At 47.3% G+C, this 19,537-nt stretch overlaps 2 protein-coding genes across 4 annotated transcripts in view; one reads left to right on the top strand and one right to left on the bottom strand.

Annotated features, from left to right (window-relative positions):
- Positions 1–6,672, bottom strand: part of NELFA (negative elongation factor complex member A) — a 24,039-nt gene extending 17,367 nt beyond the window's left edge. The window contains exon 1 of the mRNA XM_081946590.1: positions 6,404–6,672. Within this exon, the coding sequence (XP_081802716.1) occupies positions 6,404–6,613 (210 nt within the window). The 5' untranslated portion in view covers positions 6,614–6,672. The remainder of the gene's footprint in view (positions 1–6,403) is intronic.
- On the top strand, positions 6,378–19,537 carry NICOL1 (NELL2 interacting cell ontogeny regulator 1). Of its 3 annotated transcripts, none has more exons than XM_081946592.1 (4): positions 6,378–6,512; positions 10,065–10,210; positions 16,278–16,366; positions 18,571–19,537. In XM_081946592.1, exons 2-4 carry the CDS (start codon positions 10,090–10,092, stop codon positions 18,640–18,642), a joined length of 282 nt encoding a protein of 93 aa, XP_081802718.1. In that variant the 5' UTR covers positions 6,378–6,512; positions 10,065–10,089; the 3' UTR covers positions 18,643–19,537. The 3 variants fall into 3 exon arrangements, with proteins under 3 accessions (XP_081802718.1, XP_081802719.1, XP_081802717.1); XM_081946593.1 differs by lacking the exon at positions 6,378–6,512 and adding an exon at positions 8,318–8,516; XM_081946591.1 differs by lacking the exon at positions 6,378–6,512 and adding an exon at positions 9,320–9,363.

The raw sequence follows: 19,537 nt of genomic DNA, 5'->3' as shown, positions 1-19,537 counted from the left end.
CTATTCAGCTCTTCAGTTCTCTTCATTGAGAACTAAAGAATCTTCTAGGATGAGAAGCGAATTGTTTTCAAAGGGGGAAAAAACTCAAGAAAGTCCAGTTGCCTTTTGGAAAAGCCCATTTGGGACTCCTGAATTTTAGTTACTATATTAAGAAACCATTCACACAATTTGAATATGTGATGAATATGCAGCCTCTCCCAATCTGATTTCAAGGTTCTAAAATTCAAAATATTGGCTGCCAACCAAATAAGATTACTCTACAATTTTATTTATCTGATTCATAGCACGCCTGTCCATGACTCTGGGAAGCTTTCCATAGGACATAAAAAAACCAAGTCACACAAATAATACAAAACGCGTAGCAACTGAGCATCCTGAAATGGCCATCCCCAAAGCCAAGAGGCGTGGGGGGGGGGGGGGAGGCTGCATCACGCTTCTGTGGTCTGGCAGAAACCCAAGTTTTTAGGGCCTCGCAAAAGAGCGGCAGATCCAGAGCTGACCTGATCACAGATGGAATTCGGTTATTAGAATGCCCTGCGGGCAAGATTTGAGCAGGCAGGTTGGGAATTCTGGACCTTCTATTGAAAGGTATCCGGAAGGCAACACACAAGTCTTTGGAGTGGATTCCTGAAGGAGTTCAGTTTATATTCTGATAAAATGGGGGTGATATACATTATATACTATTAGAGTACATTTCACTACCCAGCTGGGTAACATCATCATAGAGCCGGGAGGGTGGGGTTTGCTCCTTGTAGCTGGTTCTGTCAGTATCAGTGGGAGTATGGTTTTCTCCTTGTTAGTTCCTTGATTAGGATGTTGTTTTCTGCTTGGTTGCTTGTCTGGTGTTAATCCCTCCTTATCCGACTGCTGGCTGCTGGAGAGGATGTATTCTGCTCCTTACTTTGTTTTTAATTGGTTATTTTGAAGAATATATAAATGTAGTTTATATTTATATGTGCCTGTTGATGGTGATTTGTTTGAGTGCCAGACTTCCAGAAATTATCTAGTGTTTTTTGATTTTATGTGGTCTGGAATGCTCACCGTCTCCATGATGAAACTTTGGTGAAATTTGTCTTCATCCTGTGCAATTAAGAAGTTTTTATCCTATCTTCTGACTGCTGGTTGGTGTGCATGGATGCACTCTGCTAATCTTCAGCCTGACCTACTTAGCGCTGTTATAGTCTTTGCACTTATGTTGTAGGTGACTTTTTTGTTTCTCCTTGGCCCAATGGGTCTTTTGGTTTACTTAAGATGTTTTGGAGAACTTTAGTAGTTGGTTTGCGGTTTATGAATATGAATATGAATATGTATGAATATGTATGTATGTATGTATGTATGTATGTATGTATGTATTTGTATTACAACCCCTGGTATGCCTAAATATGGGAGGAAGGTCACCCTTTATTTATTTATCAGTACAAATACAACACACACACACATATATGTATTCGTAGATTTTCACGGGTGTAGGTATGCTGGTTTTGTTGTATTCGGGTCTTTTCCTGTGTAAGATTGAGATAGCAAAGACAATCTCAATCTTACACGGGAAAAGACCCGAATACAACAAAACCAGCACACAGGAAAGAAAAACTGGACAACTTCCTCACACATCTCAACAGCCTACACCCCAAAATACAATTCACCATGGAAATAGAAGCTAACAACCAACTTCCCTTTCTGGACGTCCTAATCTACAAAAAACCCAATGGCTCCCTAGGACACACCATCTACCAGAAAAACACACACACCAACCGCTACTCAAATGCACAATCCCATCACCACCCTGCACAGATGAACTCTGTAGCCAAGACCCTCATCTCCAGAACCAAACGCCTAGCCGACAAAGACCACCTGAAAACGGAATTACACAAACTCACAAATGTATTAATCTCCAATGGATTCCAAAGAAAAACAATCACCAACCTAATCCAAAAGGAGACTCCCCCAAAAAACCAAGACACAGAACAGGAAAATGACATCGCCCTCCTCCCTTACATCAAAGGCACCACAGATAAAATCAGCAACATTCTCCACAAGCACAATATCAGGACAGCCTTCACCACTGACCAAAAAATAGCCAACATCTTAAGAAACCCCAAAGACAAAATCCAGCTAGAAAACCAAGGAGTCTACGAAATACCATGCAAAATCTGCCCGGCAATATATATAGGACAAACAAACAGGAGGATAAATGCACAAGTCACAGAACACAAGAACGCAGTAAGAAAAAAAGAAAAAACTTCCTCCCTTTTCCAGCACCTTAAAGCTACAGGACATGAAATCAACTTTGAAGGAGCCAGGTTAATCTCCAAAACAGAACACCTCAACAAGAGAATAATTATGGAAGCCATCGAAATAGAGAAACACCCCCACAACATGAATAAATGTGATGATACCTCCCGCCTACCAAACATCTGGAAACCAGCCCTAGCCAACAAACGAACACCACCCACCACCCAAGCCGTTACAATACAAAACAACAATGCACACACAGCCAGCACCAATCAGCACCAATCTACCAATCATGATACAACCACACAACCAATCATTCCACTTACTGAAACAAAGCCAGCACCCCATCCCCTCCCACCAAGATTTACAGAAAGACGGCAGGTGAGATCTTGCCAAAACGTTGCAAAGACAATCTCAATCTTACACGGGAAAAGACCCGAATACAACAAAACCAGCATATATATATATATGGGGACACCTTCATTCTTTCTGGGGTCATCCTACACTCCTGGACAACAGCTGATACCCTGCTTTCCTAGGAGACCTCTCTTCCCCTTCTTTAATGAACCTTCCTCTGTACTCTTGAAAACTGGCTTGCAACCTTTCCCCAGATTCTTCAGTCAAGGGAGACAAGATTTCAAGCGTAAAGTATGTAAAAAGCATATTTCAAAGGGAACGAACACGGTACTCAATCCTACACGTCTACCTTAGGGTTCCAACCCTTAGCAGGGCACAAGGATGGTCTGGTCCTCCTTCTGATAAACCCTCCCCCCACTCCTCTTAGCTCTTCTCTTTCCTCCTTCTGACCATAGGCTCCCACCTACCCGGCCCCTTTCCAAGGAATGCACTTTGAGCTGGCTTGTGCACTGGATGACCAATCAGCTGCCCTTATACACCCCTCCTGCTCCTCACACCTCAGCAAACACCTTCCCTGAGGAAAAGTCACACACTCCTGCTCATTCAAGCCCAACAGCCTTTCCCCAAAGTCAGGCAATCAGCTCCACAGCTCCTTCATAAAATCTCTGTGGTTCTATTCCTGACCTGGTTTCCCTTCTGGCTAGTTACCTGGTCTCCTGTTCAGGACAGGCAGCTAAGATTCATCCAGGTTCTTTTAAGGACTAATAACTAATAATAATGCAACACAACAGCAGGGGCAAATTTGGGGTGGCAGAGTTATGGTCTTTCTTAAGCATGGAAGCCAACTCAGTGCAGTTAAGTCTAAAGCAGAAAAGGTGCTTTTCTAGAAGTGGGAAGCATTTCTTGTATTTATGCCTTGGTGGCTTTTCCCCTCTAGCCCTGGGTCTACAATGTAGCTGGACAGAGAGGGGGAAATAGGAATTAAGGAGACATTGGGCAGGGCACCAGGACTTTGCTTCCCACAAATCTTTAGCTCACATTTTCCTGGGAGTGCTCTCTCAGCCTCCTCAAAGCCCTTTTTTCTGGTTTGGATCCGAATAGCTGCACCCTCCTCACACAAGCAGTTTTAAAGCAAAATATGCACTTTCAGTGCATTCCTGAACCAAACAGGGAGAGACGGATTCTCAACACTTGTAAGGCGACACCGGCTGTTCCCAAGCAACCTACAGATGGAGGCCGAGTCGCCTCCCCAGGATGTTGGAAGATCATGAGAACTGAGCTACCTTAATTCGCCCACCTGTAAAGGAAAGTACTCATTGGAACACTTTCATCTTTCCACTAATAAAAGTTACTAGTCTGAGCTCCGAAAATTTGGTTCCTTGTTTCCAGGCCAGGTTTCTGCCAGAAAAGTTGGACACAAAGTGCATCTGCTCATCTACAATTTGTTATGTAGGGAAGAAACAAGTTATTTTCAACTTTTTTTCCAAGAATTCTGAGCACTAGGTAAGAACTATTTATTCATCCAGGCCTTTTAACACAGTTTGATATTTATTCTACCTGCTTCTTAGTAGGGTAGAATGACTCACTGAATATTTATAGTCTACATTTCCTCTACAGAATTCAGGATGATAAACATTGGAGGCTACAAACAGAATTCCCAGGCAAATGCTCCCTTCGCCAATTGTCTCAAAGACATCTTGACTAGCCTCCCCTAATCTATGCATCTCTATCAAGAGCAATACTGTAGGTAACCAGCCTCATTTTCCCAAACCAGCATATGATCTATCATGAAGACTGGAAACACAGGAACTGTGATACCAACAAATCCAAAGAGGAACCCTGTTAAGGAGGCAGTTTTAATTAACCTGTCCAAGGGAGGGAGGGATGCTGAAACAGGAGAAAGAAACAGACAAACTGGATTGCTAAGAAATGATTTTTCTGGAATGCAAAGTAAAGGGCCATGTGACTACCCAGACATGTCCACATCACTTCTGTGCCAACAAGACCAAAGTTGTTTGCAAGCACAGGTGTGCAGTACTTATCTGGCCCTGTAGCAGGAAATATACTTTGTCTTGTTCCAGGCTGAGTAAACACTGAGGAGCGAGTTGCAGCCAGTGTACTTGTGCCAGGCAAACCCAAAGGCAGGTAGAAAGCAGTTTGAGCAGACTCACACATACTTGGAAATACACAAAAAAGCGACATCAGGCCTGTTACCCAGATGCAGCTAACCAGAAATCCAGTCCAGAGTAAGGGAGCCAGGTAGGAGTGCTAGAAGGCCAATGCGGCATCAGTTCAAAATAGGGTGAGGCAGAGGGGCAAGTAGGACTGGTGAGAGTCCAGTCGTCAACTGGCAGAGAGTTCCATATGTTGCTCTGAGGAGAGCAGGAGGCAAACAATGCAGGAATAGAAGGCCAACATCAGAGAGTTCTTTCCAAGAGAGGGGTGATCTCTGGAGGCCACTCAAGTAGCCCAGCCAAAGGTTAGGGGCACTGAGGTCTTTGCTTCTTGGAAATGGGCATCCTGTCAGGCTCCGGCCTCTCACCACCCGAGTCCTTGCGATTCCATGGGGAGTTGATCTCCTACCTATGGCTCCTGAGCCAGGCAACCTGACGGATCACACCTCCACCTTCGGCCTCCGAGAAATCCTTAGGCCAGCATTGGCCCCCTGTCTGTAGCTGTCTGGCAGAAGGATTTCTTTTTATGGCAGTCCCAGTGACAGGAAAACACTCATTCCAGTTTGGAAGATGTTACCGGAGCTGCACCAAGATACACGTTTTGCAGCCACCACTTCTGAATCCATACACCTTTCTTTACGGGTGTCCTCTTCTCCTGATTTCTCAGCATCGCAGTCTAACCTGGGGCGCTTCCTGGTGGTCTCCCCTCCACGGAGCCATGAGCTTCTCCAAAATCAAGGGAAACAGCCAGGCCCTGACGTTCCTCTCCTGCTCCAAATTTCCTCCGCAAAGCAGATCGCCCCACAAAACGAGGAGCAGCACAGAAGACGTCGATCCTCACTATCTTTCGTTGTACGAGACCCTGAAGCCCAGGGACCCCCAGATCTTCCCCCGGCCACCCCCTTCACGAAGCCCCTGGCCCTTAAGATGACTCTGGAGGGGCTGAGGCACAGGCTGGACTGCGATAACAACCACCCCAATGGCCTTCGGATGGCCCCATCAACACGTTTATGCAGGTAGTCCTTGACTTACGACCACAGGTGAGGCCAAAATGTTTCTGTTTCTAAGCAAGACTGTTATTAAGTTAACTGCGCCCCATTTTACGACCTTTCTCGCCACAGTTGTTAAGTGAATCAGCGTAGTTGTTCAGTTAGTCACACTGATTGTTAAGCAAATCCAGCTTTCTCCATTGACTTTGCTTGTCAGAAAGTCGCAAAGAGAGACTGTGGCGTCCTAAATAGGAGTCAGCTGCCAAATGTCCCATTTTTGATCACATGACCAGGGGTTTTTTTTTGTTTTGTTTTTTCTACAACGGTCGTTAAGTTTGAAAATCGGTCGTAATTCCGTTCTTCAGTGCCGTTGCGGTTTTGAACGGTCATTAAACGGACGGTTGTATTTCGAGGGCTGCCAGTGGGATCTTGGCCTGAATCCCCAGAAGGCCTCGGAGGGTCAGTCAGGCCGCTGCCCAACCGGGAAGGCTCGGCTGAGACACCCCCCCGACCCCTCCCCCCCAGAGATCAGATCCTCTTGCCCTCCAACCGACACCCCCCCCACACACACACACCGGAGCCCCCCCCCGGAGCCAGGGAGGGGAGCCCCCCACCCCCAAAGAGAATTCGCCTCAAGAGGGGCGGCCTCACCTCGTCGACGGCGCGGCGGGGCAGGTGGAGGACGCCCAGGAGCAGCTTGAGCTTGACGGGCGAGGAGAGGCCGTGGAAGCAGAGGCGGATGTTGTCGATGACCGAGGCGGTGAGCAGCGAGGCGATGCTCGGGGGCGCCCACAGCTCGTCGGCTGAGCCCAGCTTGTTGTGCAGCCACAGGCCGGTGTCGCTCTCCCGCATCGACGCCATCTTGGGGCCCAGCCGAGGCGCGCGGCGGGCATTTCACGAGGACACCTAAGGGAGGGGGAGGGGGACGCCCAGCGAGGACCCGGCCCTCCACAGGGAAGCGCGCCGTCCGTAACGCAAGATGGCGGCGCGCGCGGAGGGAGAGAGGGAGGGCCGGGAAATGGCCGAGTTAGGAGGGGGCGTGGCCCGCGCGCGCGGGCTTTCCCGTACGGCAAAATGGAGGCCCCCTTTTCGACCGTTTTCCCCTCAGCGGCTGCCGCTCGGTGAAAGCGGCTCCTGCGGGGATTCGGACGAGGAAGAGATGGGCTGGGGGATGTGGGGCCTCGGCGGAGAACGCGGGAGGGCCGTTTATACGCCGAAAGAGCCGCCCCCTCCCCTCCCGGTGTATCTCCAGCCCTCCCCAGGAGGGAAACGGCACCTCCTCCGCCTCGGGGCTTTCCCTGGCTTTCCTGAGGGAAGACTGACGGGAAAGAGCCCCCGTGATAAGGGGAGCAGCCAAGGAAGTCCCCCCAAGGCCAGCCGCGGCCCACCCTCATCCTCGGTCAGAACAGGGGGGACTCCCAGGATTCCCCAGCCAGCCATACTTTTATACAAGCAGTCCTCGACTTACATCGGTTCATTTATAGTGACCGTTCAAAGTTGCAACCATAATGAAGAAAAGTAACTTATGACCCTTTTTCATAGCAGCCCATGGTCACGTGGTCAAAATTCGGACACTCGGCAACTCGTCCTGACAAGCAAAGTCAATGGGGAAGCCGGCTTCACTTAACAACCGTGTTACTATCCACGGCAGTGATTTATTTAACAGCTGTGGCTACAGGTTGTAAAACGGGCCAAAACAAATGTCTCGCTTAACAACAGAAGTTTTGGGCTCAGTCGAGGACTGCCTGTATGGAGAAAGGGGTAAATTCTTTACAAAAGCTATCATGGGGTGGTCCAGTTTGAATCTGTTACACTTCCTGACTTTCAGCCACCGGGTGATTTCGCAGAGAAAAACCCAGATACATAATATAGTGATTAAAACAAAGATGAAAAATTGACATAAAGCAGACAACCAGCAAAGCTAACCCACAGAGCCCTGGTGGCCCAGTGGTTACAATGCTGCATTGCAGGCAATCTCTGCCCACTGCCAGAAGTTCGATCCTGACTGGCTCAAGGTTGACTCGGACTTCCTTCCGAGGCCTGTAAAATGAGAACCCAGATTGTTGGGGGCAATAGGCTGACTTTGTAAACCACTTTGTAAAAGCACTCCATACCATAAGTGCAATTGCTAACCCATAGTGCCCAGAAAGAGCCCTTGTGGCTCCAAAACCCACAGTGGGAACGTTTGGGCTCATCGAATCATTCTGTAATCGAGTGGCTATTGTTTTGAAAAGGTATGAAAAATTCATTGAAAAGAAAGGTGAACTGGAATTATAGTTGGAGCTTTAATGGAGTAAAAAAGTTAAGATAACTTATCACATCATATTACATTTTAATCAGGCCAAGAACGTCTCTCACTGAACTAATCTAATCTCAAATATTAGCCATGGATAATTCCTTGTGTCTCCCTTTCCCCATTGGTAATAATACTCGATTTCCGTTGCATCTGAAGAAGCGGTCGCTCGCGGAGGCATATGCGTCACGCACATGTTCCGGTCTCCCCTGCCACAATATATATTTTTTACGCTGCACACTAAAGGACTAAGGGATGTGCTAAAAGCCATCCCTTTGTAACACAACCGGGGAAGCAAGGCCATTGTGAGTCTGGGGCTCTGCATGGTTGCCATGGCAGATCCTTTGGGAAAGAATAAAGAGCAGCAGTGCGCCTGCTCAAAGGCAGCACTGCACATCCTGCGCTAGAGCAGCTGCGGCAGCCATTCAGAGCGGCCATCACAAAGACAAGGGGGAGAGAGAGAGAGAGCAGGTATTTCTATCTTTGCTTTGTTGGAATTCCCTGAGGTACGAGCTAGCTGCAAAGAGGCCGTGCCCTGTGTTAGCCAGGTGTCATCCACTCTGCTAGGGTGCATGGTTTGGAGCCCTCCCGGCAGTCGCCAGATCCTGGGTGGAGAACAGGTGATTTCTCCAGTCCTTTTCTGGACGAGAGGCTGTTCTGAGAAACCACCCTGGGCTGGAGATGAGGCAAGGCTTCGCATTGAGGAAAGAGAAGACCTGGGCCCACTTGAGCAAGAGGGAAGCCCCCGCTGTCAGCTGTCAGAAGGAGACGAGGGGGGGGGGGGACTTTCTGCTACCATAGCTACTACAAGGGCAGAAATGTAGGGTCTCTGCACATTTCTGATCCACACATTTTAAATGGATATAAAAACCCATTTTGATCACCACATCGGAATACAGTGTTCATGTGTGGATGATAGGGGGGAAATGGAAAGATGGGCACTAATAAGACCTTTTATTTTTAAGCAGAAAATGGTTTTTGCTTTTATTGGTGCTGCTGTGGGATCATTGTGGGCAAAGGATGTTTTGTTGAGGTGTCATAATTTTGACTGACTTCTGAAAGACGAAATAGTGCTCTTTCCCCCTATGCATATTTAGCCTGCATTCTTATGTAATTTCTTTAGTTAATTGCACACAAATATCCTGACTCTTCATAGCAACGCTTCATGGTTTAAGGCTATGAAACCCCACAGCTATGCAATCTCCCTCCCTTACAGGGATCAAGAGCGGTTGCTGAATTATATCTCAAAGCTTGCGATTGATGTCACATTATTTTGAAAACATCGTAAGATGTCGCGGCGTTCTGCTGAAATTCTGGGGTTAGATGGCTTGATGTATATCATTACTCCCCTGGCATTTTTACTCTGCTCCCTGTTGCAACCTATTCTAAAGTTGTAGAACCAAATAAGAGATGGATATAAATGCAGATGTTGATCGGAAATACTTTGCAGCAGAGATTCTGCCTTCTGGTCCATCTCTTTTGGGCCAAGAACCAGCTTTGGGGTTGAGACGTGGTTTGTGTGTGCAGGCACAGTGGCCATCTTGACTTTTTTGACCATGCCACTGTGACTGCTCCTGGGACACTGCTGCTCTTAGGAACTGAAGTGTTACAATTTGAAATTATCTCCTCCCTTGACAGTTATATCCATATATATATATGTAGAGAGAGTAGAATGGAAATATTACAGTCCTAAGGAAAATACTTCACCACTTTTCTTTTAAGAAACCTCTTGGTATTATTACTTCTTGCTTTTGTTATTACTGCTTACTTTTATTTAATGACATTCTATTATTCATCCTGTCTTCTATTTCTACTAATGACACAGATTTCATGAGAAAAGGTGTAGCTAAAGATAATTTAATTCATTGTGTCAGATAGTAAGAATGTGGTATTGATTTACGATTTCTTAATTTTGTAGTTTTGACTCACCTGGATTGCTAAAAACAAATCTCATTCAGCCAAATTACATTCAGCTTTCAACGATCTCTGTTATCCATCACCTTTCCTTTTTTCTCCTAGGAAGGAGGAAGGATTAACTAGCAAGATGCTCGCTGTTTGCACGAGGAAGGTGGTACTTTTGGCCCCTTTGCTTCTGATGATGGGGCTGATTTCTACGAAGGCTGCTACGGCTGAGGAAGAATCAGGAACAGCGATTCCTGCTGAAAGTAAGTATGAAACTTCACCTCTCCTTTCTTTCTTTCTTTCTTTTCTTTAATTAGCGCTTATAGACCGCCCCCTCTCCCAAAAGGGACTCGGGGCGGTGTACAGTCCATGTCAAAGTACAAAATTAAAACAATTAAAATTACTACATGGAGAATATATATATGCAAATATAAAATGGATGGATGGATAAGAGGAGGATAAAAGATGTGCAGGACTGTATTGCTAATAAGTAATTAAAATAAACAGACATTAAGATCCCAATACCCAATAAAATTAAGACTATAGAATAATACCCTTAAAAACCAGTAAAATATAGATGCCAGGAGATAGGCGTTGAAATTATGCCAGGCCAGCCAGTCGAAACAGGTGAGTCTTTAGTTTCTGCCGGAAGGAGCGGAAGTCGGTGGTAGTTCTAATGTCGGGGGGGAGGTCATTCCAGAGGGTTGGGCCCATCACAGAGAAGGCCCTACTCCTTGGCGTCGCCCGCTGGCATTGCCTAGCGGACGGCACCAGGAGAAGCCCCTCTCTGTGAGAGCGAATTGGCCGTTGGGATGTATGTGGGAGGACGCGATCCCGCAGGTAACTGGGCCCTATGCCATGGAGCGCTTTAAAGATGGTGGTCAAAACCTTGAAACGCACCCGAAAGACCACAGGCAGCCAGTGCAGCTCACGCAGGAGCGATGTCACATGGGAGTACCTGGTACTCCCCATGACCGCCCGCGCGGCTGCGTTCTGGACTAGCTGCAGTCTTCGGGTGCGTCCCAAGGGAAGCCCCATGTAGAGAGCGTTACAGTAGTCCAGGCGAGACGTCACCAGTGCATGAGTGACCGTGCGTAGGGCATCCCGGTCCAGGAGGGGGCGCAATTGGCGCACCAGGCGAACCTGGTGGAACGCCCCCCTTGCCACGGCTGCCACATGATCATCCATTGACAGCCGGGCATCTAGGAGGACGCCCAAATTGCGCGCCCGTTCCACAGGGGGCAGTTGTTCGCCCCCTATGGCCAGCGTTGGAATTAGCTGACTGAACCGAGGTGCCGGTAGCCACAGCCACTCAGTCTTGGAGGGGTTGAGTTTGAGTCTGTTGTCCCCCATCCAGACCCCGACGGCTTCCAAACACTGGGACATCACTTTGACAGCCTCACTGGGGTGGTTTGGGGTTGAAACGTACAGCTGAGTATCATCAGCGTAGAGGTGGTACTCAACCCCAAAACCACGGATGATCTCACCCAGCGGCTTCACATATGTGTTGAACAGGAGAGGCGAGAGGACCGACCCCTGTGGCACCCCACAAGTGAGTGACCTCAGGGTCGACCTCTGCCCCCCCGTCAACACACATTGCGACCGGTCGGAGAGGTAGGAGCCGAACCACCGTAAAACGGTGCCTCCGACTCCCATCCCCTCCAGCCGGCGCAATAGGATACCATGGTCGATGGTATCAAAAGCCGCTGAGAGATCTAATAGGACCAGGATAGAGGAGCAACCTTTATCTCTGGCCCTCCAGAGATCATCAACCAGCGCGACCAAGGCTGTCTCTGCTGTGTCCGGGTCGGAAGCCGGACTGGCGTGGGTCTAGATATTCGGATTCGTCAAGGTGTCGTGGAAATTGCTGCGCCACCACATTCTCAACAACCTTCGCTAAAAAAGGAAGGTTGGAGACTGGACGATAATTAGCCAGCTCCATTGGGTCCAGTGAAGGCCTCTTGAGTAAGGGCCTCACCACCGCCTCTTTCAAGGCAGTTGGTAAGGATCCCTCACCCAATGAAGCGTTCACCAGGCCCAGAAGCCAGCCTCGTGTCACCTCCCAGGATGCCAGTACCAGCCAGGAGGGGCACGGGTCCATTGAACATGTGGTGGGTCACAGCCGTCCACGCAACCTGTCCAAATCCTCGGGGGCAACAGAGTCAAACTCCTCCCAGAGTGGTCTTACAAGACTCACTGTTGACGGCTCATCCGGGCCACTGGAGGGGGCCCATCCGCTCCGGATCTGAGCGACTTTGTCCTGCAGATATTCCCCAAACTCCTCTGCTCTACCCTGCAAGGGCGCCACCCGCGCCCCCTGTGATAGGAGGGAGCGGGTCACCCTAAACAGGGCGGCAGGGCGGTTATCCGCGGACGCAATAAGAGCGGCACAAATCAACACATCAGCAGCAGGGACCCCTGTGTGCACTTTTGGGGTGAACCTCGGTTTGTGAAGAGTGGGTCCTTCTAAATAAGCCAACAACTATACCAACCTATTGCAGCCCCTGTGTTGTTGTTGTTTAGGCACATTCAAACCTTCCAGGTGCACCTGTAATCTTTGCTCTCAAGCTGGATCACAGACTGCACTTACCTTGCACACAATATAAATTTGTTTTGTTGCTAAATGAACTGTTGTAAGTTGAGGGGTACCTGTACTTCTTTCTTGAATCAGAGCTAGCATACGGGACAGAAAAGCTTGCTTGTGCTACCAGTAGTTTAGAAACTTACTTGTACTCCAGAGTCGTGTTTCTAAACTTTTACAGTTTGAATGAGTGTGGAGCTCACTTCCCAGAGTTCCTCCCCCAGAGTTCCCAGAGTATTGGTGAGGGAGTTGAAGGAATTGAAATCTGCGCATTGTAAAATTGCTAATTAAATATATTCACTGAATTTTTTTCATTGCGACTTTTTCCATGTCTTGGGGAAGCCAAAGAAGAATGATCAAGCTTTTGGGCATGATTTCTCTGCTTTATTGTTTTTTTTTAATTCATGCAATGGTTATGGATTGCCACCAGAGGCATTAATTTGATTGCAAACCACTTCCAGCCCAATCTAAAAATATTTTGATTAGTATAATGCACCATCAAAGAAATATTGTACCATCTGTGAACTGTTTCTGTAATTACTTCCTGATGACATGCTCAGGTGGATTGACAGGCAGTTTATGGCATAAAAAGCAGAGTCACAAATTCAGAATCCAAATCCTCACCGAAAGATTCTCAGGAAAGTAAGGGTTGTAGAAGAAAAAATGTTGCATAAGGTATTTGAGAGTGTAGCAAAACGTACTTTCCTTCCTGTTTCATTTCTTGCTTGATAAAATAATAAAAGGTTGGAATTTGTGAGCAGCTCTTCACTGAAATGCATTCAACCAAAATCCCTTTCCCTTCAGTCATTAACTTACAATAGCAGAGTTGGAAGGGACCTTGGAGGTCTTCTAGTCCAACCCCCTGCCTAGGCAGGAAACCCTATACCGTTTCAGACAGATGGCTATCCAACATCTTCTTAAAGACTTCCAGTGTTGGGGCATTCACAACTTCTGGAGGCAATTTCTGTTCCACTGGTTAACTGTTCTCACTGTCAGGGAATTTCTCCTCAGTTCTAAGTTGCTTCTCTCCTTGGTTAGTTTCCACCCATTGCTTCTTGTTCTACCCTCAGGTGCCTTGGAGAATAGTTTGACTCCCTCTTCTTTGTGGCAACCCCTGAGATATTGGAACACTGCTATCATGTCTCCCCTAGTCCTTTTTTTCATCAAACTAGACATACTCAGTTCCTGCAACCATTCTTCATATGTTTTAGTCTCCAGTCCCCTAATCATCTTTATTGCTCTTCTCTGCACTCTTTCTAGAGTCTCCACATCTTTTTTACATCGTGGCGATCAAAACTGAATGCAGTATTCCAAGTGTGGCCTTACCAAGGCATTATAAAGTGGTATTAACCCTTCACGTGATCTTGATTCTATCCTTCTGTTGATGCAGCCTAGAACTGGGTTGGCTTTTTTGGCAGCTGCTGCACACGACTGGCTCCTATTTAAATGGTTGTCCACTAGGACTCCAAGATCCCTTTCACATTTACTACTATTGAGCAAGGTACCACCTATACTGTACCTGTGCATTCCGTTTTTGTTGCCTAAATGTAGAACCTTACTCTTTTCACCATTGAATTTCATTTTATTAGATAGTGCCCAATGTTCAAGTTTGTCAAGATCCTTCTGTATGTTAAGCTTATCTTCTGGAGTGTTGGCTCTTCCTGCCAGCTTGGTGTCATCTGCAAATTTGATGAGTTCCCCATTTATTCCCTCATCCAAATCATTGATGAAGATGTTGAAGAGTCCTGGGCCCAAAACAGAGCCTTGGGGTACTCCACTGCATACTTCCCTCCATGTAGATGCAGTTCCATTGAGGACTACACGTTGAGTGTGGTTGGTCAGCCAGTTACGAATCCATCTGGTGGTGATGCTGTCCAACCCACATTCTTCTACTTTATCTAGTAGTAGGTTATGGTCTACCTTATCAAATGTCTTACTGAAGTCCAAGTAAACTATATCGATGGCATTCCTCTGGTCCACTAATTTTGTCACATTATCAAAGAATGCAATAAGATTAGTCTGGCATGATCTGTTTTTGACAAATCCATGTTGGCTTTTGGCTATTACTTTGTTTGCTTCTAGGTGTTCGCTAATTCGTTGCTTGATTATTTTTTCCAGAATCTTTCCTGGTATTGAGGTCAGGCTGATAGGTCTGTAGTTTCCTGGATCTATTTTTTCCCCTTTTTTGAAGATGGGAACCACATCAGCTCTTTTCCAGTCCTCTGGTAGTTCCCCGGTGTTCCAGGATCTCTGAAAGATATAATTCAGTGGTTCTGAGATCTCATCTGCCAGTTCCTTCAGAACCCTGGGGTGTAATCCATCCGGTCCTGGTGATTTGAACTCGTCTAGGGTAGACAGGTGCTCACTTACCATTTTCTTCCCTATTTCAATTTGTGTTCCTAATTTTGTGGTGCTGCTTTTGATAGGTTGGACTGTTTTATCCCTTTGTGTAAAGACAGAGGCAAAACATGAGTTAAATAGTTCTGCTTTCTCCCTGTTGCTTGTCACCTTCTTCCAGCAATGGACCAATTGTTTCCTTAACTTTTTTCTTGTTTTTAACATGTTGGAAGAAGCTTTTTTTGTTATTTTTTACTTTTGTGGCGAGCCTTTCTTCATTGTGAGCCTTAGCTTTCCTTACTTCATCTTTACAGGCTCGGTGATCCTTCAGTGATCTAGTCCCTCGTTTATCTCTGCCTCTATCTTCCAGTTCTTTTTCCCGGCCATATTAATCCACCAAAGCAAACTTTTTTAAGTTGCTCTGTTTGGTAAAAACACATGTTTATTCTGGTCTTGTCTAGGCATTGTATAGGTTCTTCCTCTTTTTAATACAATACAATACAATACAATACAATAGTAGAGTTGGAAGGGACCTTGGAGGTCTTCTAGTCCAACCCCCTGCCTAGGCAGGAAACCCTATACCGTTTCAGACAAATAGCTATCCAACATCTTCTTAAAGACTTCCAGTGTTGGGGCATTCACAACTTCTGGAGGCAAGCTGTTCCACTGATTAATTGTTCTCACTGTCAGGAAATTTCTCCTCAGTTCTAAGTTGCTTCCCTCCTTGATTAGTTTCCACCCATTGCTTCTTGTTCTGTCCACAGGTGCCTTGGAGAATAGCTTGACTCCCTCTTCTTTGTGGCAACCCCTGAGATATTGGAAGACTGCTATCATGTCTCCCCTAGTCCTTCTTTCTCTTAAGCTAAACATACCCAGTTCCTGCAACCGTTCTTCATATGTTTTAGTCTCCAGTCCTCTAATCATCTTTGTTGCTCTTCTCTGCACTCTTTCTAGAGTCTCCACATCTTTTTTACATCGTGGCGATTTTGGTGGTATCTGTCTCCAAATGTCTGTAATATTAACTTTGCAGGAATGTGTTTAGATTTTTTATTGTCTAGCTTTGATTGTGATATTTTATAGGAACTTTTGAAACAAAAGTTCTACCAAAGGTATTGTAATACTTCTCCTGTGTTAAGCCAAGGGATGTTTCCAGAATTTGAGAGAAAGAGCTTCCCACCATTGAAGAGCCAGGAAAGTTAAAATGTATTGTATGGGTGCTCCTTCTGGCCATGTTGGAAGTCCCAACCAAGGGGTCTGTTCTGAGCCTCTGCCTTTTTATTTTATTTACTCATTCGGCCTTCTTCTGATTCGGAGATTAGCACAATGCCACAGACTGACTGCCTGTACTCGCTCTGGACACGTTCTGTAATATTTCATGTTCTTTAAATGTTTCCATTAAAATCCACTTCTAGGTCGTCCCTGCGTTGACTGCCATGCCTTTGAATTCATGCAGAGGGCTTTGCAAGATTTAAAGAAGACGGCGTACAATTTAGATTCACGAGTATGACATTTATTTATTATTTAATTCATTGGCCACCCATCTTGTTTCGAAGCGACTTTCATTGTCGTTAACACACAGAGCACAGTGACTGGAAAGAGATAGCTGGCTTCCCTCGATAAGGGCTGCAGGAAATGTGATGAGGGTCAGGATTGGTGGGAGATGGCAGATGATCCATTGAGCTTTGGTGAACCCCTCCCCCTCTTTTTGCAGCTCAGGGTTGTGCAGTTAAGTTCTGAAGAGTAAAGGTAGTTCATCAGGGCTCATCTTCCCAGACCTCAGGACACCAGGACATTTTGCTGGCCGTTGTTCATAACTTTCTCTTCGTCTCATCTCCAGAGGCAGCCTTGACGGCTTATTTGTCTTTGACTGGGTCAGATTGAAAGTAGTTTTCTTCTCCCGAGTTTGCTGACCCTCATTGGTGACCTTGGTGATGATGTGGTGAGCTGCACCTGCCCGGCTCCCATTGGCCACTCTAGGCTGTTACAAACATGCTGCCTCCCCTCCGGTGGCTGGCTGTTGTGGCCTATCAGCCTCCAGCCCCTCCAGCAGCTGAATCAGAGGAGGAGGAGGAGGCGGAGGCGGCATGGGAGTCAGGGTGAGCCTCAAGGCAACCTGAGAGCTCCGAAGGAGAAGAGGGAATGGAACTGTCAGAGATACAGGCAAGAGGCAGAGCCTGGGCCGTCTGTCAGCCCTCAATTGGAGAGTCAGCAGCTCCCAGGTCTGGAGGTGGCTGATGAGGAAGCGGAGGAAGAGCTGGGCCCAGTGCCTGACATGCAGATGTGCAGAAGGCAGAGGAGAGGAGAGCCGTGGAAACCTAGGGGCCGGTCCTTGGGACAGAAGAGCCACTGCTATTAGTGAAGCCCCACCCTAGCTCTGGGGATAAAAGGCAGTGGGTTGAGATGGGGCAGACAACTATTCATCTCTCAGGCAGACGGACTTCTTAGCCTGCAGCAAGAGGGAAACTTTTTGCTGGGGCTGCTGGGGCTCCTCATAAAGGAATCGTTGCTTCAGCCACAGAGGGGTTTGCCGTGTTTGGGGAGCTGGGTCAGAACACCGACACGGTCCTCCTTGCATCTTTTGGCCTCTACTGCCATTTTCTCTTCTCCAATCCCAATTTGTATTTTCCACTGGACGCTCTAACCACAACCACACCCATGGCCATCCCGTTGCAATGGGGGTTAAAGGCCCAGGCAAGTTGGGAGGAGGTGGGCTTAGGCGGAAGGGAGCCCTGCAGAGGTTCTTGCAGCCCCTGTAGAGTTCACCATGCATGGACTGCCACACCGGCTGTTTCTGAACGCAGAGCTCACCCTCAGCTTGGAAAAAGGCAGTCTCTGAATATCACTGGCTGAGAGGTTAGGGAGGCTGAGGAGGGATCGGCAATGAAATGGAGAGGGGTCTCCCAATGGGCCACGGAGCTCCCCCCTGACTCACGCCATGTCCCTCCTCTGCTTCAGGACCATCAGCTGGGCAACTGGAAAACTGACTCAGGCCCCCTCCCTCCCTCCCTCCCTCCCCATCCTGGGCATCCCTTGCCCAACCCCACCCCTCCGATTCCAGTTCTTCTTGCTGGCTGGTGTCAGACCGAGGAACTGACCGGTCCTGGCCCTTAAAGCGCCCCACAGATTACAATCACAGGGACCCTGGAAAGCTCGGCTGCTGGGACTTGACCATTGTTTCCTGCCAACTCAGAGTCGGGAGGGGAGCCCACAGATCTCGCCGTTCGGCCGTGACTTTGTACAATTTCTGATTACTTAGGAAAGCGGCCCTCTCTGCCCCTCTGGATATTTTCAGGTGAAACTGAAAAGCCAAACTGTCCAGGGGTTCTTCTAATGCAGCCGTTAGAAGCCGTGCTTAGTGACCAGGGAGGCTTTTGAAGGGCTTCTCATCCATCGGAAGGGACAGGAGACTGAAGGCTTGGGGAGGTTTCATAGCTTTTGAGTCATCTTCCTTCCCCAACAGGAAAGTAGCAATTGGTCTCAATTAGTTCTGCTGCATTGTTAGATCACCATAGTTAAAATAAGGACAGGCCCGTTTTTGTGTAGCATGGCGAGATTTGTCTTAAACTAAGCATAAAAGAGAGTTTTAAAATCACGTGACATGCCTTTTTCTTTTGCATTTGGTTTCTTTGCATTTGTAACCAGGAGAGGCTGCAATGAGAGATTGACTCACCCGCTTTGTCTCCTGCTCTCTTCCCCTCCCCACAGACGGAGACGCTGCTCTTCAAAGTGGAGAAGAGAACCTTATGTGACTGTTTAGCCACCAATGCCCTGAACTGAGTCCTGCAGGACCCCACCCCGCCCCCGGGAGGATTTTCCACGGTGCTTCTCAAACTACTCTTAGGAAAGAAAAGGGTGCCAGCATGTAAATTTGACTGCTTCTGAAACTAAGGGGTGGGGGGGTGGGGGATGTTGGTATGAGATTGTCGTGTCTGGATTCAGAGTGTCATTGTCTGATGTCCACCGTACCTCACCTTGTGTCGTCAGGAGTTGCAAGGTAATTCCCAGGGAAAAGGAGGAAAAATGGGAGGGACAATGATGGACTTTTGCAAAACATTGCAAGTTTTGTTTTCAGAAGCTTTCTTTTTCAATACTATATAATAGTTAATTAACTGAACAGGGAACCATTTCAAAAATGATCAGCCAGGCAACTGGACTTCTTCACTTGAGGGAAGAAGGTCTCACTTAGGTAAAACTTCTAGACCAGGGCTGTCAAACTCCCGGCCCGCGGGCCAAATGCGTAACTGTTGGCTGGCCATGCCCACGCCCGGTTTAGCGAAGGGGAGAAAAGTCCCAATATATTACGTGACAATGCCGTGAGGCCGTGAGTTTGACACCCTGTTTTAGACGCTCGTGAACAAGGCCTAGGAAGGTTTTCAGTTTTCACCTTTTCCTTGCAGCTCTGTGGAAGTTCACCTCTAGCCAGGCCTTCGTTCTTCTGCCCTTGGTGCCCTGAGCAATTTGTAATTCATCTCCCCACCATTTTAGCTGAACTGTTCGTCCATTATCAGCACATCATAGACATTATCTGTGTATCATTTCTTTTTGAAGAAATGGGTTTCTGTGAGTGTGTGTGTGTGTGTGTGTGTAAATGTACAAACACTCCAGTACTGGGGAAATACACTTTTTAAAATAAAGATCTGAGATCCTGAGTTTGGGTTGCGATGTTCCAATT

The sequence above is a fragment of the Natrix helvetica genome (assembly GCF_964273705.1).
Source record: "Natrix helvetica genome assembly, chromosome: 3".
Lineage (NCBI taxonomy): Eukaryota > Metazoa > Chordata > Lepidosauria > Squamata > Natricidae > Natrix > Natrix helvetica.
This window is presented reverse-complemented; position numbering and strand designations above follow the sequence as displayed.